The sequence below is a fragment of the Ylistrum balloti genome, unplaced genomic scaffold (assembly GCF_031769215.1).
Source record: "Ylistrum balloti isolate Yb309-2 unplaced genomic scaffold, AGI_CSIRO_Ybal_v1 Utg371090, whole genome shotgun sequence".
Lineage (NCBI taxonomy): Eukaryota > Metazoa > Mollusca > Bivalvia > Pectinida > Pectinidae > Ylistrum > Ylistrum balloti.
The window spans coordinates 115648-137751 of NW_026782601.1; the positions used below are offsets into that span (position 1 = coordinate 115648).

Sequence of the window (22104 nt, forward strand, 5' to 3'; positions counted from 1 at the left end):
TGACTTGTATCTTCTCAATTACAGATCAAAACTCAGTTCAACATCCACCTCCAGCTTTGAGAAAATGACTATGTTATGACAGAATGATGGCCGGGGGCAGCACTATTGCATGTAAGATATCACATGCCCAACAAGTCAAATTAAACAAAAATTTTGACAGAACATGTGTAGATTATATGGTGATCTCATTGGACTGAGACAGGCCTACCTTGGTAAGACGAGTTACTTTGTCTGCCAAGTGTTCCCTCTGTCGCCTCTCCTCGTCCAGCTCATTGGTCAGTTTTCGTAATGTCACCTTAGCTTCCTTTTCCATCTGCTCACGCTCTCGGGACATCTGGAGGCGGTGATCAGCATGAAGGGACTGTGCCTCCCGCTCCACCTGTGTTCGCACCTGTAAGTAACAGGGTATTCTCAGACCATCCTTTCACAGATTTTTCTAGGCATATGCTTCTAATTTCTTAAGGTCAAAAGCTTATACTTTTTTACTTTTATGTAATAAATTAAAATGTACCTCCTCTCTTGCTTCCTCCCTCAATTTCCTCTCAGTATCCCGTCGTTCCTCCTCAAGTTTTTTTACCATGTCAATCAGACGAGAAATCTCATCTTCCTTGGCCTAAAACACAGAATGTATTGTCACAAACCTTATACATACATTTTTGTACATACAAGAAGAAAACATGGAATTCTGTCAAATGGTATAATATCATCTCAATTAAACTAAAAGTTTTGAAAAGCTTTACATTTCTTTGTTGTTATTTATTATTTTTGTCAAAATCAATGAGTGTAGAAGAAATACATTATGAAGAAAATTAATTTTCAGTATTTTATTAAAGGAAGATAACTCTTATAGAAATCAAAACTTACCTCTCTAACAAGACATGTATGTCCCTAATGATACATAGATGTTGTAAATCAGAACCAAATTATCAAAATGTAAAAGATCACTCAAGTAATCCATTTATAGGTAATTCTAAAGAGATCTTACAGGAAGGTCATTTTAGATAAGTTGTGATATGATAAAGGTTTAATAACCCAAGAAACGTATACATGAAGAGCTAATGGGAGGCCTGTTGAAATAGGTAAAGATATACATTGTATACCAATATAAGCAGGTTTTCAAATTACTTTTGATGGAAACCTATCTGTAAGTTTGGTTTAGTTATGTTTTTAGAAAAGATAGTAAGTATGTGTTTAATTTCAGTGTGAAAGTAAAGTAATAGAAATTATCAACATTAACATCAAGGTCATGTTACTTTAATCCTACAACGATCAGCATTAATTGATAATGTTATTATACGTAGGAGTGATTAATATCTATGAGAAAAATAATATTTAACCATGAATTTTCATCCTGATGTGTTTTCTCTTTCATTAAACTACATACATTGTACTAATGACTTTCAATGTCAATGAAATATGCAGTTGACTTTTGAATCACAAACTGTGCAATATTTGGTGTAAAAATTAAATGTTTTAATTTAGAATTTTTTTTTCAAAATTCCTTCAACATACAATGTGTTAGAAAAGTTATAATGTTATCCTTGTATGTGATGAACAAAAATAAACGGCAGACACACACCAGTTCAAATTCAAAATTACACTGAGATAATTATTTCTGTGACACATACTGAGCTCATATCTCTAACAGTGCACACAATCAGTCAAACATTTTCTACAGAAACACTTTACAGTGTGTTGAGGGATATCAAACAGTGCAGGCAGTATTATTACCAAAACAAGAAATTATTGCAGTTAAAACCATGTTAATCAAGGAGTGAATACAACATGAAAACACAACACATGTGATACCTGTTTATACTGGAAACCAAATATATACACACGATTAACACTGAGCACATTACACATGTATCAACATATCCATCACCAATTTAAACATTTATCCTCATCAATGGTTACCGTTACGTGTGATAAACGTACTGACAATTTATCTCAACATCACAAAAAAAACATAAAAACAAAACAAACTTTCTCATCAATCCCTTCACCATCAAGACAAAAGAAACAATGCATTCACAACAAATTCACCCTTAGAATTGCAGACTTATTTTCAACAGAGAAGGCACACACAAGGGGAGATAACCATTCAACTCTTACCTTGACAAGATTCACATGTTCTGTGATGTGGTGCGAAAGTTTATCATCAGCACGCATTGTGGTATCACGGCGTTCCTGTTCGAGTTCTCGACGCAGTGTATCCAGGGCTTGCTGTTTATCCAGAAACATGTTCTCTCTTAGCTGAATCATGGCCGAGTCCTGTAAAAAGAAATTTCAGTCAGAAATTTCTGTAAACCATACTGTTCATGCTTTCCCACCGTAAACTACCTGGTATTCTGAATTTCCAGCTTCAGTTTTCACTTCAGAAAGTTCACCATGTTCTCATGTACAATAATCTGACTTGTTGCTTTGTTGAAGTTTGGTCACTATGATGTTTTTAGGCATTTTAATGATTCATTAACGGAGGAGAGGTATAGAAAAGTTGACAACTTTCTGTAGACTGTACAGTGTTCTGTTTTGATAAAGGATGGGAATAAATTCTATAGGTATTACATCTGAGACAGAGCTCTCTTCTAAGTCATTATCTAAGAATAAAATCTAATTTTCTACAATTCCTCACAACCTACCATCTCTTTCCTAAGGTTCTGAAGTGTACGTTTGTGATCCTCCATCATATTATCCTTGGTAGTTATCTCCCTTGTCAGCCTCTGCTGAAGATCTGTACTTCTCTCACTGAAAAATAGAGGCTAACTCTGGTTATGTTGGTCAAACTTTTTGTAACAAAGTTGTACAAAGTAACAAAGTCATTCCTATGGTTACTGGAGGTAAGTTACGATATTAAGGTTACCTGAATAAGTCATGAAGTCATTGCTATTTGTTACCTGTGGTTAGCTTTAATGTTGCAGGTGCGTGACTAAGTGACAAAGCCATTGCCATATTTACAAGAGGTTAACTGTGATATTGTGGTTACCTGACTGTTCATTGCTATGGTTACTGGAGGGTAACTTTGATATTGTGGTTACCTGACTGTTCATTGCTATGGTTACTGGAGGTAAACTATGATATTGTGGTTACCTAACTGTTCTTTGTTATGGTTACTGGAGGGTAACTGTGTTATTGTGGTTACCTGACTGTTCATTGCCATGGTTACTGGAGGGTAACTGTGATATTGTGGTTACCTGACTGTTCATTGCTATGGTTACTGGAGGTTAACTATGATATTGTGGTTACCTGACTGTTCATTGCTATGGTTACTGGAGGTAAACTATGATATTGTGGTTACCTGACTGTTCTTTGTTATGGTTACTGGAGGGTAACTGTGTTATTGTGGTTACCTGACTGTTCATTGCCATGGTTACTGGAGGGTAACTGTGATATTGTGGTTATCTGACTGTTCATTGCTATGGTTACTGGATGTAAAATTTGATATTGTGGTTACCTGACTGTTCATTGCTATGGTTACTGGAGGTTAACTATGATATTGTGGTTACCTGACTGTTCTTTGTTATGGTTACTGTAGGGTAACTGTGATATTGTGGTTACCTGACTGTTCATTGCTATGGTTACTGGAGGTTAACTAAGGTATTATGGTTACCAGACTAATTCAGTCATTGCTTTGGTTACCTGAGGTTAGCTATGATGTCATCTCTCTCCTTGATGGCCTCCTGGTGCAGGTTAACTTTACGACCAAGATCGTCAATTTCATTTCGCATTTCTCCAGACTCACGAGTGACACTGCGCTTAACTTCAGTCATGCTAGCCTTCGACTTGTCACGCAACTCCTCATAGAGTTTAGTCTTCTCCTGGTAGGACAGAACATAATGGTTTTATATCCACAGATCATCATTTATTATCAGAAGGATTAATGGTTATCTGTACTCATTGTAGATCAGATACTGAAGGAGTACAGAGACAGCAAGAGATACCCAACTCAAGCGTTACCATGGGGACAGCAGAACATACAAGGAACAGTAAGGACAAACAAGAAGTTCTGGACCAATATTGACTGTATGATCATATCTCTGTAGCATAGAGGTGTGCTTTTCAGAAGGACAAACTTTACAATCCTCTATATTTACTAGTGATCTCACTAAATAAACACTGCTTAAAGTATGATATATAATTCCAAAGATGATCTTATGAGGAAGAAATATATTTACAGAATGTCAAGTATTGTATAGTATCTAGTAGAGGTAAGTATATCATTCAAACTTTTTGTGACCTTGTGTCTCTGTTAGAGTCATCTTTAGGGAAAGTTTGATTTCAGTTTTCTCAGTGATAAATTTAAGAATCATATGACATCCATTTCTGATGAATTCAATTTGACAGGAAATATATGAAACACTCCATACTTAAGAATTTATAAAGAAATGTTTTCATAGTGATCTAATGATGTTCATGACTTAAATTTTTGAAGAAAATTCATCAGTTCTACTAGAAACAAGGCTTGCTCACTACTTATACTGACCAAGTGTTCTGATGGTCACAACCTGATAACTTCAACTAAGACAAGAACATCAAATAAAGACACATAAATCCTTACATGGATGATCTCATTTTTTTCCTTTTCCATCCGTCTATAGGCTGCATCCATCTTGTGGAGACGTAGAGCTACATCATCACCATCATGTCTCTCTTCTAACTTCATGTTCAGCGTTTCCACCTCCTACAATACAGTTCAATGGATAAATGGAATTACCTTGTAGTTATAGTAACTGGGATGATAGTGGATAGGTGGAATTACCTTGTAGTTATAGTTACTGGGATGATAGTGGATAGGTGGGATTACCTTGTTGTTATAGTAACTGGGATGATAGTGGATAGGTGGGATTACCTTGTAGTTATAGTAACTGGGATGATAGTGGATAGGTGGGATTACCTTGTTGTTATAGTTACTGGGATGATAGTGGATAGGTGGGATTACCTTGTTGTTATAGTTACTGGGATGATAGTGGATAGGTGGGATTACCTTGTTGTTATAGTTACTGGGATGATAGTGGATAGGTGGGATTACCTTGTTGTTATAGTTACTGGGATGATAGTGGATAGGTGGGATTACCTTGTAGTTATAGTAACTGGGATGATAGTGGATAGGTGGGATTACCTTGTAGTTATAGTAACTGGGATGATAGTGGATAGGTGGGATTACCTTGTAGTTATAGTTACTGGGATGATAGTGGATAGGTGGGATTACCTTGTTGTTATAGTTACTGGGATGATAGTGGATAGGTGGGATTACCTTGTTGTTATAGTAACTGGGATGATAGTGGATAGGTGGGATTACCTTGTTGTTATAGTAACTGGGATGATAGTGGATAGGTGGGATTACCTTGTAGTTATAGTTACTGGGATGCTAGTGGATAAGTGGGATTACCTTGTTGTTATAGTTACTGGGATGCTATAAGTGGGATTACCTTGTAGTTATAGTAACTGGGATGCTAGTGGATAGGTGGGATTACCTTGTAGTTATAGTTACTGGGATGCTAGTGGATAAGTGGGATTACCTTGTTGGTATGCTAGTGGATAAGTGGCATTACCTTGTTGTTATAGTTACTGGGATGCTAGTGGATAAGTGGCATTACCTTGTTGTTATAGTTACTGGGATGCTAGTGGATAAGTGGGATTACCTTGTAGTTATAGTTACTGGGATGCTAGTGGATAAGTGGGATTACCTTGTTGTTATAGTTACTGGTATGCTAGTGGATAAGTGGCATTACCTTCTTGTTATAGTTACTGGGATGCTAGTGGATAAGTGGCATTACCTTGTTGTTATAGTTACTGGGATGCTAGTGGATAAGTGGGATTACCTTGTAGTTATAGTTACTGGGATGCTATAAGTGGGATTACCTTGTTGTTATAGTTACTGGGATGCTAGTGGATAAGTGGGATTACCTTGTAGTTATAGTTACTGGGATGCTATAAGTGGGATTACCTTGTAGTTATAGTTACTGGGATGCTAAAAGTGGGATTACCTTGCAGTTATAGTTACTGGGATGCTATAAGTGGGATTACCTTGTAGTTATAGTTACCGGGATGCTATAAGTGGGATTACCTTGTAGTTATAGTTACCGGGATGCTATAAGTGGGATTACCTTGTAGTTATAGTTACCGGGATGCTATAAGTGGGATTACCTTGTAGTTATAGTTACTGGGATGTTAGTGGATAAGTGGCATTACCTTGTTGTTATATTTACTGGGATGCTAGTGGATAGGTGGGATTATTACTACAACATGTGACATGAAATCTCACTAAGCTACCTCTTTGAGATCTTCCTTTTCCTTGCGAGCTTTACGATGTTCATTGAATAAGTCTTCCTTGGCAAGCTCCAGCTGGCGAACTACTTCATCTCGCTCTAGCTCTAAAGCATCCATCTGTCGTAGACGAATCTTGAGACTGTCATTTTCCTTCACAAGGTCACGAGTCTACAAATACAAGGTTACAAATAGAGTGACCAGTGATATCACCTAGGTCTTACTTGTCTTAATATAAACATAGGGTGAAGTTTTCTGAATCACAAAAGCTGATGTCTTCGGGGTCTCAATCACACAAGATTTTTTAATTTCATCTTTTTGTTTTATTCCGGGTTTTAATTCTTTGATGATTTTACCCCCAATACTTATCGACCATGTCTTTAGAATATACCTGTCTTAACTGCATGGTTCAACATTTTCTATCTGTGTTAGTATGTGTTTCTCAGGAAGCTGAGAAATGGACTGGTCTGTGCTGACATGGTTGTGTTGTTGGGAATGACATTTGATGGGGATGACATTTATCCTAAAACTTTTCTGAATGACATGTGAAAGATCTGACATCTGTTGTTCAGTGAAGTAACTTCAAGCTAATACAAGGAGGCCTTATCTCAAAACAACCCCAGCTGTTCATGGAGTTTAGAAAAAACAAACAAACAATCCTGCATGATTTTTGAGTCAGTTTTTCTCATCTTGAAGGAAAGTTTACTGGTAATATATTTTTAAAGTCGTTTCTTACTTATCTCTCGAGTCAATTGGAAGAGTCTTGTCTGGCTTCGTGAATATATTAGGCTTGCTGTTAAGTGGAACCTCAGGTTAACTTCTGGTTATAAAGTTTAGTCATATCGTGAGTGAGTACCTCCAGATAGATTAGGATAGTGTAGATGGTTAAGCCGACATTCTGGGTGAGTACCCCCCAGGTAGCTTAGGATAGTGTAGACAGTTAAGCCGATATTTTGAGTGAGTAGCCCCAGATAGCTTAAGTATTAAATGACTTGGTATGTTTTGCTAGAGTGTAGATAGTTTAGTTGATATCATGAGTGGCCACATTTTCTTTAAAATCTCTATTTCATGATGTAAGTGAATTCTAAAAATCGGATGAGAATAGATATCATGCATGGGTATGAGAATGGTTTCATACGAGCCTTACCTTGTCATCATTCATGTCGGGACGCCTCCTGTCTCCCATACGAGTCCTTTCCTGTTCTTCAACCTCCTTCATCTCTTTCTTCTTCCTCTGAAGGTCTTCAGACATCCGTTCATAGTCCTTCAGGAGGTTCTCTCGCTTAAACTCAGTCAACATAAGCTGAGTCCTGTCATCAAAAATTACACACTAATGTTATCTTGTCATAAAAACAGTTTGTTATCACAAATTTAAAACTAAATGACAGACAGTTGATGAAAATACAACAGGCAAAAGATGACATATCTGAAAATAAAGCACATTAATTATATATAGAAATTTTATTTATTTTACAACAAATGTGAAACAAGTTATTAAAGCTTACATTAATCACGGATTGAAGCATTTAATTGGTCTTAATTTGAGAGGAAATCAGAGTACCCTTAGAAAACCCAGGTACTCTGGAAGGTTTCCACCTGCCTTTCCACGTCAATCTGTGGAATCGAACCCCAGATGTTAAGATGGAAGACCAATATATTACCACTGCACCATTCAACCATCCATTGATAACATAACCACTCAATATTCATGTTCAGTAAAGATTGTGTGAAATTAAACACAAAGCAAACATCTTCAGTATGAATAAAGATTACACAAAATATCTGCTATATCTGTATATAAGGACACCAATCCACAGATATGCCCAAATTTGATATTCAAAAACTTGCTTGAAGTGGACAGCTGCTAGACACTAGACAATTCCTACCTGTTCTCAGGGTCTCTCATAACATGTTAACACTAGACATTTCCTACATGTTCTCAGAGTCTCTCATAATACGTTAACACTAGGCATTTCCTACCTGTTCTCAGAGTCTCTCATAATATGTTAACACCAGACATTTCCTACATGTTCTCAGGGTCTCTCATAACATGTTAACACTAGGCATTTCCTACATGTTCTCAGAGTCTCTCATAATATGTTAACACTAGACATTTCCTACATGTTCTCAGAGTCTCTCATAACATGTTAACACTAGACATTTCCTACATGTTCTCAGAGTCTCTCATAATATGTTAACACTAGGCATTTCCTACATGTTCTCAGAGTCTCTCATAATATGTTAACACTAGACATTTCCTACATGTTCTCAGAGTCTCTCATAATATCCTAACACTAGACATTTCCTACATGTTCTCAGGGTCTCTCATAACATGTTAACACTAGACATTTCCTACATGCTCTCAGAGTCTCTCATAGCATGTTAACACAAGACATTTCCTACATATTCTCAGGGTCTCTCATAATATCCTAACACTAGACATTTCCTACATGTTCTCAGGGTCTCTCATAATATGTTAACACTAGACATTCCCTACATGTTCTCAGGGTCTCTCATAACATGTTAACACTAGACATTTCCTACAGGCTCTCAGAGTCTCTCATAGCATATTAACACAAGACATTTCCTACATATTCTCAGGGTCTCTCATAATATCCTAACACTAGACATTTCCTACATGTTCTCAGGGTCTCTCATAATATGTTAACACTAGACATTCCCTACATGTCCACAGGGTCTCTCAATATGGAGAGACATCAAAGCTTTAAAAGTTTTATTACAAGCTTTAAAGGCCAAAAATAATGTTAGCCTACCTGGCATCCTCGATCTGTGCATTAACACCTTTCAGCTTTTTCTCGGCTATCTGGAGCTCGGCTCGTGAAGCTTTCCACGTACCCCGGCTATTTTCCATCTCTTCTGCCGAGTCCACCTTGAAGCAAAGGAGTGACATTAGACAAAATATCAACTCATCTTCCTGATGCTTTCTCATATAAAATGCATGAAATCAATGAAATATTGAAAAAAGAAATTATATTTGAACTTTATTACTCGGCAAAGTGAAGAAAAGTGGGGAAAACATATTTAGATTGCTTCACCAAAAAAATCTTAAAATTTTTAAGATTTGCTTCCCTTAGCCTATGTTCTTTTTCTCTATCATCCATGACATTGATATTTGTGTAACCCTTGTTAATACTAGCCACAACATACTGTTTGGCGAGAGAGAACTTTTCCTTAGTTTGATCAGTTGTGTGTCAGAGAATTAAACAAGAGGCCCCAAGTTCAAATCCTAAAGGGGAGGTATGGAAATGATTAATGACCTGTGTTACATTGGAACCAATGTAAGGACTCAGGAATAATACTAAACGTTACTTTCACAAGCATTGCTGTAACCACTGGGAACTTGAGGACAAGTTCTTTCCTGGAGGGCAAGTATGTAACCCTGGTTCAATACCAGTCGCAATATACCGCTTGGCTAGAGAGAACTTCTCTTTAGCTTAATCGGTCGAGTATAGTAAGCCAGCGGTCCAGGGTTTGAATCCTACAGGAGGAATAAATAATGACCTTTTGGTGCCCATGTAGGGTCTCAAGAATACATCGCTGTAACCAATGGACACTCAGGGATGAGTTATTTTCTGGAGGGAAAATATATATGTAACCCTGGTAAAAACTGAGTACAATCTATCACGCTGCTACAGTGAACTTCTCTTTAGCTCGTTTGGTTGAGTGTTAAACTAGTAAGTTAGGGGTCTGAGGTTTGAATCCTAAAGGAGGCACTGAAATAAACAATGAGCTCTGTTACATTTGGAAGACAAAGGCAGAATGAATCAATGACTGAAGGATCCAAGGATTTGATCCAACAACATGTAAGGCCCACCAGGAATAACAGACACTCTGCTGGAACATCAACAATTACCTGTATATCTGATCTATTCATATACACAGGGAATAATTGTTTCCAAATAATATCAACTATCAATAACTAATGTCCTTTTCCAAATTTTAAGTTTTCTTTTTATCATATTTTCCTTATTTTCCAGCACATGTTTTTATCTGAGATATTATCTAACACTGTTGTAATACCAAACTATTTAAGATGTCCACATCAGTTCTTACATTGACCATCCTAATACACTAGTCAAATGATTTGCAACTTAATCCATTCTGTACAGGTAAATAGTTTCTATACATCATAAAGGTAAAAACAAAGGTAAAAAACAATTTGCCACGTCAAGTCCTTGTTGTGTCTCCTGTTTACTGGTACTCACCCCTGGATCATAGGAGTTTCTTCGTCGGTGATTGAACCTTAAATTACTGTTGTCCCCCTGTAGATCAGACACCTAAAAAAGAGAGGGTCTATGTTCAGATACGGAGTGAGTCCTACTTACGTACAAACTGTGTTGTGTCCCAATCACTAAAATATCACTTCAATACAGCATTTTTTAAATTTTTTTTCTCTAAAATCTTTTTAGAACCATACAAGTTAATTAAATCTAAAATGCTTGACAACCCAGATTAAAATTAGCATAGTCTTAGACTACCTGGTATACGATTCACACTATGATTGTTAGAAGTGTATTAAGAATGAACACTATTAACTAGTGGCCAATTTGTCCTGCATATACATGTAGTAGCTGTTAAGAAATGAAGTGGAAGATATTGCCTTCAACAGAATTTTAATTGCAAATTAAGGCATCAAATTTCTCACTGAGCAATTTCTTGATTCATGAATATTAATTTCTAGACTAATTTTAAACTTATAACATGAGATGTTCTAAAAGATTCTTTGCCAAAACCAAAGCACTAATGACAGCATGGCGCAGTTGTGCATATATCAAAATTCCTGGGACACATCATAAACTATACTTCAAGGCAACAGACTATTAATTTTACAAGTCAAGTCAACAAGTACTTTCAGAAAAGGGAGAATACCCATTTATCTATATCTATTGATGATTGTTCTCAGAACAAGCTGTTTAAAGATTTTAACATAACTTGATGAACATAAGTCAGGTGCTTGTTTAACTAGAAAATGTCTGTAGGACATAAATGCCCCTTCTGCCAAGTGAAATTAGATTCAGTGTTCCATAAAATTATAGAGCACTGCTGACCTTGGCCTTGACTTTGGACTCCTCAAACACAACAATGTCTAAAGTACATTCATACTTGATTGTTGAGAAAAATTTGACCCAATTCCAAGCAAGAGTAAAGTTACTAAGAGTTTAAAATGACTTAGTTGATGATATTCTACACATAGCAACGGTGACCTTGACCTTGGGCCCCTGCAATGATGTCTGAAGTTTAGTTATAATTCACATTTGTATAAAGTTTGACTAAAATCTAACGAAGTTGTTCGGTGATTATATTCAATCATGAAGTGACGGAACGGACACGGACAACACTGTTTTATGGCCCGGACATGATAATGTCATAAACTTACCAAACGACCCTCAACAGACTGTGACCTTGCATGTGACCTCTGTGAGGATGAGGGAAGCTGGTCTTGAAAGGATACAGACTGGAAAGGAACACACACTTTTGAAAAATCAGGAACATGGTTGTTTAAGATTTCTTTCAAAATCATAAATCAGTTTCCTGTGTAAGAATTTCACTGGATCAATTTTCTATGTAAATCATATCAGTTACCTATGAAAGAATTTCACTAAATCAGTTCCCATGGAACTATTTTCAATTAATCATTTTCCCATGGAAGAATTCACTAACTGGTCTCCTGTATACAAATTTTACTACATAAGTTTCCCAGTGAAGAATTCACTAAATCAGTTCCTTTACAAGAATTTCACTAAATCTGCAATATTGTCCTCAATGATAGATACATTTCACTCTGTCCTATTTTTTGTAATTTGACATGTTTTTCTTGCATTAATGAGTCAATCATGAGCAGGTATGATGTCAAGCTTGACTAATAAATTCTTTCAATTATATGAGATTTAGCATACCTTGTGTTGAGATCTCATCACTGAAGGGATAAAAAACCTTGTGTTCCAGGTGAGACATAGGAAGCTTATCTATACACAAGTGGTAGAAAAACAAGCTTATACTTGTTACAACTTTTTAATATCTTAAATATGAAGACAAGAGTAAAACTTACCAGTTCTGACCGCATGGAGTGATCTAATCCAGGACGGGGACTGGCTGGGCGCGGCCCTGTCAGAGAGGTTTTATCCTTGAGAACACCTTGTAGAGGACTTCTTGGCCTGTCACTGGATTTAGGACTAAGCGAGCGAGCCCGTAGCACAGACAAATCCTGGTATTTAGGGGTGACTGGCACCATAAGCTCTGGACCATGAGAATGTGGTTCTTCATCATGGCCAGCACGGGAACTGGAAAAGCTAGAGGAAGGATCTTGTTCCTGGAACGACGAACTACCACTTCGGAGGATGGGAGAAACTGACCTCTTTGGATCCGGGAAATCCAGCCGTGGAGAACCTGGTCTCAGTGAATCTGTGAGAGAAGTTCTAGACTTTGGGTTAGGTGAGGAAGATCGAAATGGTTCTTCCCTTGAGGAAGATACTGTCCTATGTGATTCCTCTCTGGAGAATGTGGCAGATTTAGGATGCATGGGAGGCATGCCACTAATCCTGTCTCGTGCACGTAGAATGGGGCTGCGAGCCCTGGGAGGTGTTTTGTAGCCAGAGTCTTCATAGTCCTGTAGGGTGGGACTGGATCGACCCAAAGGGGAGGAGATATCTTTATTGGAATCATGACCTCCAGACTTTTCACTGCTTATCTCATTAAAGGCTGGCTGTAAAACAGTGAACAAAACATCATCAAATGTATCATAAATGTACTCAAACTGTGATAGTGTAGCGGAACTTGACTGGATCGATCATGAGGACTAGGTAGCTCCGTTGGTAGGTCTTTACATTTACACAGGTATGATCTTATACATTACTGCAAATATACATACCTACTGTAAATTCATGTAACAATACACATATATGTTAATGTTAAACTGCAAATACATAAATTGGAGAACGTAAGCATTTCAATATGTTAACATTAGCACCTGAAATGTTTACCAATCATGCTCGGGTTAAGTATTGTAAACCACAACTGATGTTTTACATTCTGCTCCCGAAGGAGTCATAGTTGTACATTTTCATGGTTACTCTACCTATAGACTTATAAGCCCTACAAACAGTGCCTTACCTTGTCCATGCTAGTGCTGAGGTCAATAAGTGTCCTAGTTGGGGATTTAGAATCCCTTCTTGATGCTGGCAAATTGGCCCGCCTCTCATTCTCTATCTCCTGCTGAATCCTGGAAGACTCTCGATCAATCTCTCTACGAACATCATCTACGGAGGATGAGGTCTTGATCGGTGACCTGTAAATACAATATCAGTATTTAATCTACTATGGAAATTACTTATCCAGTTATAGCTGATCTGCTGTTGAGACAGCTTTAATTGATTTTGGTTGCTTGGTTATGATTTATTACCTTTTTTAACATGTTTTTAAATAAAAGAGAACTTCTCTTCAGCTCTTTCTGTTGAGAGTAAGACTAGTAAGCCAGAGGTCCTGGGTTTGATTCCTAGTGGAGACACTGATGAGAATTACTAGTAATCAAACACTTGTTTTTGTATTAGGTGTGATAGGTATTATCACCTGAGTATAATCCAGTGTTACATGACTGTGTTCCAGCAAAAGCACTAGGATTAACGGACTATGGTGTGTAAGCTGTCAATATCACCAACCCACACTTCTATACATCGATACTGATGACCTGTCCTTGATAAGCTTATAGATACTATCATAAATCTGCTGCATCTGTTGATATTCTCTCTACCTTTCTCCTTCATTACTTCTGACTTTGTGTATAGCAACCTTCCATGCAGGAAAGGTGAGGCTCTTTCACAGAGACATGCTTTTGTCTCCTAAGGAGTACAGTTATGTTTATTAAAAGAGATGGGTTTCTTAACATGTGTACTACCTAAAGTGTACCTACAGATCCTCTAAACATGTGTTCTACCTAAAGTGTATCTACAGATCCTCTAAACATGTGTTCTACCTAAAGTGTATCTACAGATTCTCTAAACATGTGTTCTACCTAAAGTGTATCTACAGATCCTCTAAACATGTAAGCTACCTAAAGTGTATCTACAGATCCTCTAAACATGTAACCTACCTAAAGTGTATCTACAGATTCTCTAAACATGTAAGCTACCTAAAGTGTACCTACAGATTCTCTAAACATGTAAGCTACCTAAAGTGTACCTACAGATTCTCTAAAGATGTGTTCTACCTAAAGTGTATCTACAGATTCTCTAAACATGTGTTCTACTTAAAGTGTACCTACAGATTCTCTAAACATGTGTTCTACTTAAAGTGTACCTACAGATTCTCTAAACATGTGTACTACCTAAAGTGTACCTACAGATCCTCTACACATGTGTACTACCTAAAGTGTACCTACAGATTCTCTACACATGTATACTACCTAAAGTGTACCTACAGATTCTCTAAACATGTGTTCTACCTAAAGTGTATCTACAGATCCTCTAAACATGTAAACTACCTAAAGTGTATCTACAGATTCTCTAAACATGTAAGCTACCTAAAGTGTACCTACAGATTCTCTAAACATGTGTTCTACCTAAAGTGTATCTACAGATCCTCTAAACATTTAGACTACCTAAAGTGTATCTACAGATTCTCTAAACATGTGTACTACCTAAAGTGTACCTACAGATCCTCTAAACATGTAAGCTACCTAAAGTGTACCTACAGATCCTGTAAACATGTGTACTACCTAAAGTGTACCTACAGATCCTCTAAACATGTGTACTACCTAAAGTGTACCTACAGATTCTCTAAACATGTGTACTACCTAAAGTGTACCTACAGATCCTCTACACATGTGTACTACCTAAAGTGTACCTACAGATTCTCTAAACATGTATACTACCTAAAGTGTACCTACAGATTCTCTAAACATGTGTTCTACCTAAAGTGTCTACTCTAAACATGTAAACTACCTAAAGTGTATCTACAGATTCTCTAAACATGTAAGCTACCTAAAGTGTACCTACAGATTCTCTAAACATGTGTTCTACCTAAAGTGTAAACATCTACTACCTAAAGTGTATCTACAGATTCTCTAAACATGTGTAACATACCTACAGATTCTCTAAACTACCTAAAGTGTATCTACAGATTCTCTAAACATGTAAGCTACCTAAAGTGTACCTACAGATCCTCTAAACATGTGTACTACCTAAAGTGTACCTACAGATTCTCTAAACATGTGTACTACCTAAAGTGTACCTACCGATTCTCTAAACATGTGTACTACCTAAAGTGTACCTACAGATTCTCTAAAGATGTGTTCTACCTAAAGTGTATCTACAGATTCTCTAAACATGTGTTCTACTCTACATGTAAAGTGTATCTACAGATCCTCTAAACATGTAACCTACCTAAAGTGTATCTACAGATTCTCTAAACATGTAAACTACCTAAAGTGTATCTACAGATCCTCTAAACATGTGTTCTACCTAAAGTGTATCTACAGATCCTGTAAACATGTGTACTACCTAAAGTGTATCTACAGATTCTCTAAACATGTGTACTACCTAAAGTGTAACTACAGATCCTCTAAACATGTAAACTACCTAAAGTGTACCTACAGATCCTCTAAACATGTAAACTACCTAAAGTGTACCTACAGATCCTCTAAACATGTGTACTACCTAAAGTGTATCTACAGATTCTCTAAACATGTGTACTACCTAAAGTGTACCTACAGATCCTCTAAACATGTGTACTACCTAAAGTGTACCTACAGATTCTCTAAACATGTGTACTACCTAAAGTGTACCTACCGATTCTCTAAACATGTGTACTACCTAAAGTGTACCTACAGATTCTCTAAAGATGTAAAGTGTACCTATCCTAAAGTGTATCTAAAGTGTACCTACAGATCCTCTAAACATGTAAGCTACCTAAAGTGTACCTACAGATCCCCTAAACATGTAAGCTACCTAAAGTGTATCTACAGATTCTCTAAACATGTAAACTACCTAAAGTGTATCTACAGATCCTCTAAACATGTGTTCTACCTAAAGTGTATCTACAGATCCTCTAAACATGTGTTCTACCTAAAGTGTATCTACAGATCCTATACACATGTAACCTACCTAAAGTGTATCTACAGATCCTCTAAACATGTGTACTACCTAAAGTGTATCTACAGATTCTCTAAACATGTAAGCTACCTAAAGTGTATCTACAGATCCTCTAAACATGTAAACTACCTAAAGTGTACCTACAGATCCTCTAAACATGTAAACTACCTAAAGTGTACCTACAGATCCTCTAAACATGTAAACTACCTAAAGTGTACCTACAGATCCTCTAAACATGTGTACTACCTAAAGTGTATCTACAGATTCTCTAAACATGTGTACTACCTAAAGTGTACCTACAGATCCTCTAAACATGTAAACTACCTAAAGTGTACCTACAGATCCTCTAAACATGTGTACTACCTAAAGTGTACCTACAGATCCTGTAAACCTGCGTTCTACCTAAAGTGTACCTACAGATCCTCTAAACATGTGTACTACCTAAAGTGTACCTACAGATCCTCTAAACATGTGTACTACCTAAAGTGTACCTACAGATCCTCTAAACATGTGTACTATCTAAAGTGTACCTACAGATCCTCTAAACATGTAAGCTACCTAAAGTGTACCTACAGATCCCCTAAACATGTAAGCTACCTAAAGTGTACCTACAGATCCTCTAAACATGTAAACTACCTAAAGTGTACCTACAGATCCTCTAAACATGTAAACTACCTAAAGTGTACCTACAGATCCTGTAAACATGTGTACTACCTAAAGTGTACCTACAGATCCTGTAAACATGTGTACTATCTAAAGTGTACCTACAGATCCTCTAAACATGTAAGCTACCTAAAGTGTACCTACAGATCCCCTAAACATGTAAGCTACCTAAAGTGTACCTACAGATCCTATAAACATGTGTACTACCTAAAGTGTATCTACAGATCCTGTAAACCTGCGTTCTACCTAAAGTGTACCTACAGATTCTCTAAACATGTAAGCTACCTAAAGTGTACCTACAGATCCTATAAACATGTATACTACCTAAAGTGTATCTACAGATTCTCTAAACATGTGTACTACCTAAAGTGTACCTACAGATCCTGTAAACATGTGTACTACCTCAAGTGTATATACATATCCTCTAAACATGTGTACTACCTAAAGTGTATCTACAGATTCTCTAAACATGTGTACTACCTAAAGTGTACCTACAGATTCTCTAAACATGTAAGCTACCTAAAGTGTACCTACAGATCCTGTAAACATGTGTACTACCTAAAGTGTACCTACAGATCCTCTAAACATGTGTACTATCTAAAGTGTACCTACAGATCCTCTAAACATGTAAGCTACCTAAAGTGTACCTACAGATCCCCTAAACATGTAAGCTACCTAAAGTGTACCTACAGATCCTCTAAACATGTAAACTACCTAAAGTGTACCTACAGATCCTCTAAACATGTAAACTACCTAAAGTGTACCTACAGATCCTGTAAACATGTGTACTACCTAAAGTGTACCTACAGATCCTGTAAACATGTGTACTATCTAAAGTGTACCTACAGATCCTCTAAACATGTAAGCTACCTAAAGTGTACCTACAGATCCCCTAAACATGTAAGCTACCTAAAGTGTACCTACAGATCCTATAAACATGTGTACTACCTAAAGTGTATCTACAGATCCTGTAAACCTGCGTTCTACCTAAAGTGTACCTACAGATTCTCTAAACATGTAAGCTACCTAAAGTGTACCTACAGATCCTATAAACATGTATACTACCTAAAGTGTATCTACAGATTCTCTAAACATGTGTACTACCTAAAGTGTACCTACAGATCCTGTAAACATGTGTACTACCTCAAGTGTATATACATATCCTCTAAACATGTGTACTACCTAAAGTGTATCTACAGATTCTCTAAACATGTGTACTACCTAAAGTGTACCTACAGATTCTCTAAACATGTAAGCTACCTAAAGTGTACCTACAGATCCTGTAAACATGTGTACTACCTAAAGTGTACCTACAGATCCTGTAAACATGTGTACTACCTAAAGTGTACCTACAGATCCTGTAAACATGTGTACTACCTAAAGTGTACCTACAGATCCTCTAAACATGTAAGCTACCTAAAGTGTACCTACAGATCCTGTAAACATGTGTACTACCTAAAGTGTACCTACAGATCCTGTAAACATGTGTACTACCTAAAGTGTACCTACAGATCCTCTAAACATGTAAGCTACCTAAAGTGTACCTACAGATCCTGTAAACATGTGTACTACCTAAAGTGTACCTACAGATCCTGTAAACATGTGTACTACCTATAATTTCTGTACCTGTATGACACATGTGACAAATTTCAATCTGTACCTTCACCTGTAAACTATTTATGTAAGTTTCAATGTAGTCTCAATAAGTATCATGTTCTGCTAGGTCACCTATTTGATAGTGTTAATTTGTAACATGCTACACAATAAGGTCATTCATAAATCTTTGTTAACTTCAGGTAACTACCAGGTGTATTACTGCTCAGATCAAACCAATAGTCTAATGCCTAATTAGCTCTTGGCAACTTGCCAAGATTCCTAATAGTTTTATCTAAGTGTGATAACAGGTATAATGAGTATCTTATTACAAAGGTAAACAGGTCTATCATCTACAGGTATATATAAATTTGGATGAATTCTATTTTAATTCCAGTTATATAAATCCCTTTGTTGAGAGATGACATATTTTTCAGTAGAATATATAGGTTAACATTGAGGGGGTAAATTATATCTATTTCAAACAGCAGGTATATACATATACATAAAACTGTACCATAAAACTGTACCTCATGAATCCCTAGCTGAAGACAAAAACCTGTATAACATGTATGATATTATGTTACATACTCTGTGTACAGGACACAACAAAATACCATACCGAAAACTTCCACAGAAAATTCACAACGCTAACAATGAGGCCAGAAATTATAAATCACATAATAACATGTATGGATGATGAGATACCTGAGGAAATCAACGTCTAATATAACCCCAGTACCAGCTGTATATAAGGTATAGAGCTCATTACCTGTTGATGGCTTTGCCAAAGAGATCATTAATTGTCTCCAGAGCTTTAATAAGTTTCTGACGTCTAGCTCCAACCTCCGGCGTTTCTGGTTTATCCATTGTATCTAAGTAATGGTCCTCAAAATCCAATTTATCAAACTATGTACAATTTCTAATTATCTGTAAAATTATCACTTATATTGCACTGGATTGTTTCCTGTTCTACTGCTGAATCCCTAAACCCTGATCCACTGGAATGAAGTTCCTATACATCACACTGGTGGCATTTATCTGTATCATAGTCCCTGATTACAGTGCATCATTGTTGATATCCTAACGGAAACTCCATGTTGGATTGGAGATGACTGAAGTCAGGAAAGCACAAGACTGTTCGCAAGGCGGTAAACTATTTACAAAATTAACTGATAATTGTCTGCATTTGTCACAATGTAACAGCTCTGAAAGAATTGTTTTACACCGTTAAATGACAAAGCGTGATTGGTGTTGTACAGGTCTGATAGCCAATACCTATGTGTGTTATCATGAGTGAGGATCTAGGGCTGTTTAACAGGACTGTTTAAGGGTTTATTAGGGGTACTAGTATTGTGTTATATACATTTCCCCCTTTGTATCTAATAACACACCAGTAATATGCATATCTATAAATATTTTAGATTTTAGATTTTTATTTTTCAGTATTTCCAAATTTTAAAAAAAATTAATTATAATGACTATCTTTTCTTTCCATAATGTAAATATTTTAATTGAATAAAAATATGTTCAAACATGTATGTATTTGACCTTTTACTTTAACACATAATAAAGATTTTTAAAATTCATCAGAATTTAATTAGACACTTCAACTTGAATAGGTCATATTATGAGAAGATGTCACAGCACGGAATTCCCTGTTCGGGCCCTGCCCAATGACAGGCTTGAGAGGTTAAGACAAGGTGATACAATAGTGAAGGGTATCAGTCAGATCTTGATGTGCTGAAGTGTGGACTAGTCAAAACCTACTTTATACTTCACAAATCTTCTGGACAAATTTGTTGAACCAAGTCAGAACCTTCCTTGTACAAATCCTCCACAGGGGTAGTTTACGTCTCATACATTTAAAAATTCAGATCTTATTTCAAAGTGATCCAAAAGTAGCAGAGGCCTTATTTCAGAAGAAAGGTTATTAAACAAGACTATAAGGAGTGAGGCATTATAAGCTTAGAGTAGATGGTTTTTTAAAGTAAAACTTCTTAATAGGACCATTTGGAGTTATCCATTACATGAGAAATTTAGGGTAGTGTTTTAGAGGAAGGATCATTTCAAGAGAAGAAAACTTTTTGTATAATGTAAATCCTCTCACAGAGAAATTCTCCAATTTTTTTTCATTCGCATAAAGAAATAATGACTACACACAATAGCGTCTCAACGTTTAAAAGTATCACATCTGCATCAAAATAACCAAGTCAATAGTTCCATATATCATATGGGTGTTCTCTCTAACTGCATTTAAGTTCTATAATAAATAGAAACTCATGTTAATGCAGAATTTATTAAACTTGTTAAAATAACTGATATATTTCACTTTATAGTTTGTTACACACAATTGAAATTTATGTGAAATCTTCTACATCAGCAGTAGAAACCTTACCAGTCACTTGTCAATGTCATATCTCATTGACAGCAATATTTCCTAAGTCACATGATAGGTCTTAGTTTAAAATGGCTTTAAATTAACACCTGTTTTATTTCAATACTACAGTGAACAAGTGATATCAAATTTAAATCTTTCAAACATCATCTTGTGAACAGGTTGTGACAATAAATTATGTGTGATTTTAAGTGTAATTCTGTGAAGAATTAATCATATCCTAAATTAAATCAGTGATACTCAACTACATAGGGATAAAACAGTGTTTTTATTGCATTTATTGTTGTATGAATGCAATGGGATACATCTATACACATACAGAAAATACAACCACAGAACAGCTCTGAGATTTAGTGTCTTCATACCAAAGGAACAATACAAATACATTTCACACATCCCATGAAGCAAATGGCCTTTATCTGGTCAGGTTGTTGCAACCATGTTATATATTTGTCAAGATCAATCTATATAATTCAACAATCCACTCTGATACAACACACAGTTACTCTGATATAACACACAGTTACTCTGATATAACACACACACAATTACTCTGATATAACACACAATTACTCTGATACAACACACAATTATAACACACAATTACTCTGATATAACACACAGTTACTCTGATATAACACACAATTACTCTGATACAACACACAATTACTCTGATATAACACACAATTACTCTGATATAACACACAATTACTCTGATATAACACACAATTACTCTGATATAACACACAATTACTCTGATACAACACACAATTACTCTGATATAACACACAATTACTCTGATATAACACACAATTACTCTGATACAACACACAATTACTCTGATACAACACACAATTACTCTGATACAACACACATACAACACACAATTACTCTGATGATACAACACACAATTACTCTGATACAACACACAATTACTCTGATACAACACACAATTATATAACACACAATTACTCTGATACAACACACAACACACAACAACACACAATTACTCTGATACAACACACAATTACTCTGATACAACACACAATTACTCTGATACAACACACAATTACTCTG

The 22104-nt window shown here is 36.2% G+C and overlaps 1 protein-coding gene across 1 annotated transcript in view; it reads right to left on the reverse strand.

Moving 5' to 3' along the window:
• Positions 1-222: 222 nt before the first annotated feature.
• LOC132560649 (DNA repair protein RAD50-like) overlaps positions 223-22104 on the reverse strand; it is a 63222-nt gene continuing 41340 nt past the window's right edge. Inside the window, exons 14-27 of the mRNA XM_060225313.1 lie at positions 13399-13573; positions 12338-12991; positions 11666-11743; positions 10494-10565; positions 9042-9157; positions 7415-7577; positions 6274-6438; positions 4559-4681; positions 3640-3818; positions 2643-2748; positions 2116-2274; positions 1810-1818; positions 529-613; positions 223-260 (exon numbers count right to left, since the gene is read on the reverse strand). Of these exons, the coding sequence (XP_060081296.1) occupies positions 223-260; positions 529-613; positions 1810-1818; positions 2116-2274; positions 2643-2748; positions 3640-3818; positions 4559-4681; positions 6274-6438; positions 7415-7577; positions 9042-9157; positions 10494-10565; positions 11666-11743; positions 12338-12991; positions 13399-13573 (2122 nt within the window). The remainder of the gene's footprint in view (positions 261-528; positions 614-1809; positions 1819-2115; positions 2275-2642; positions 2749-3639; positions 3819-4558; positions 4682-6273; positions 6439-7414; positions 7578-9041; positions 9158-10493; positions 10566-11665; positions 11744-12337; positions 12992-13398; positions 13574-22104) is intronic.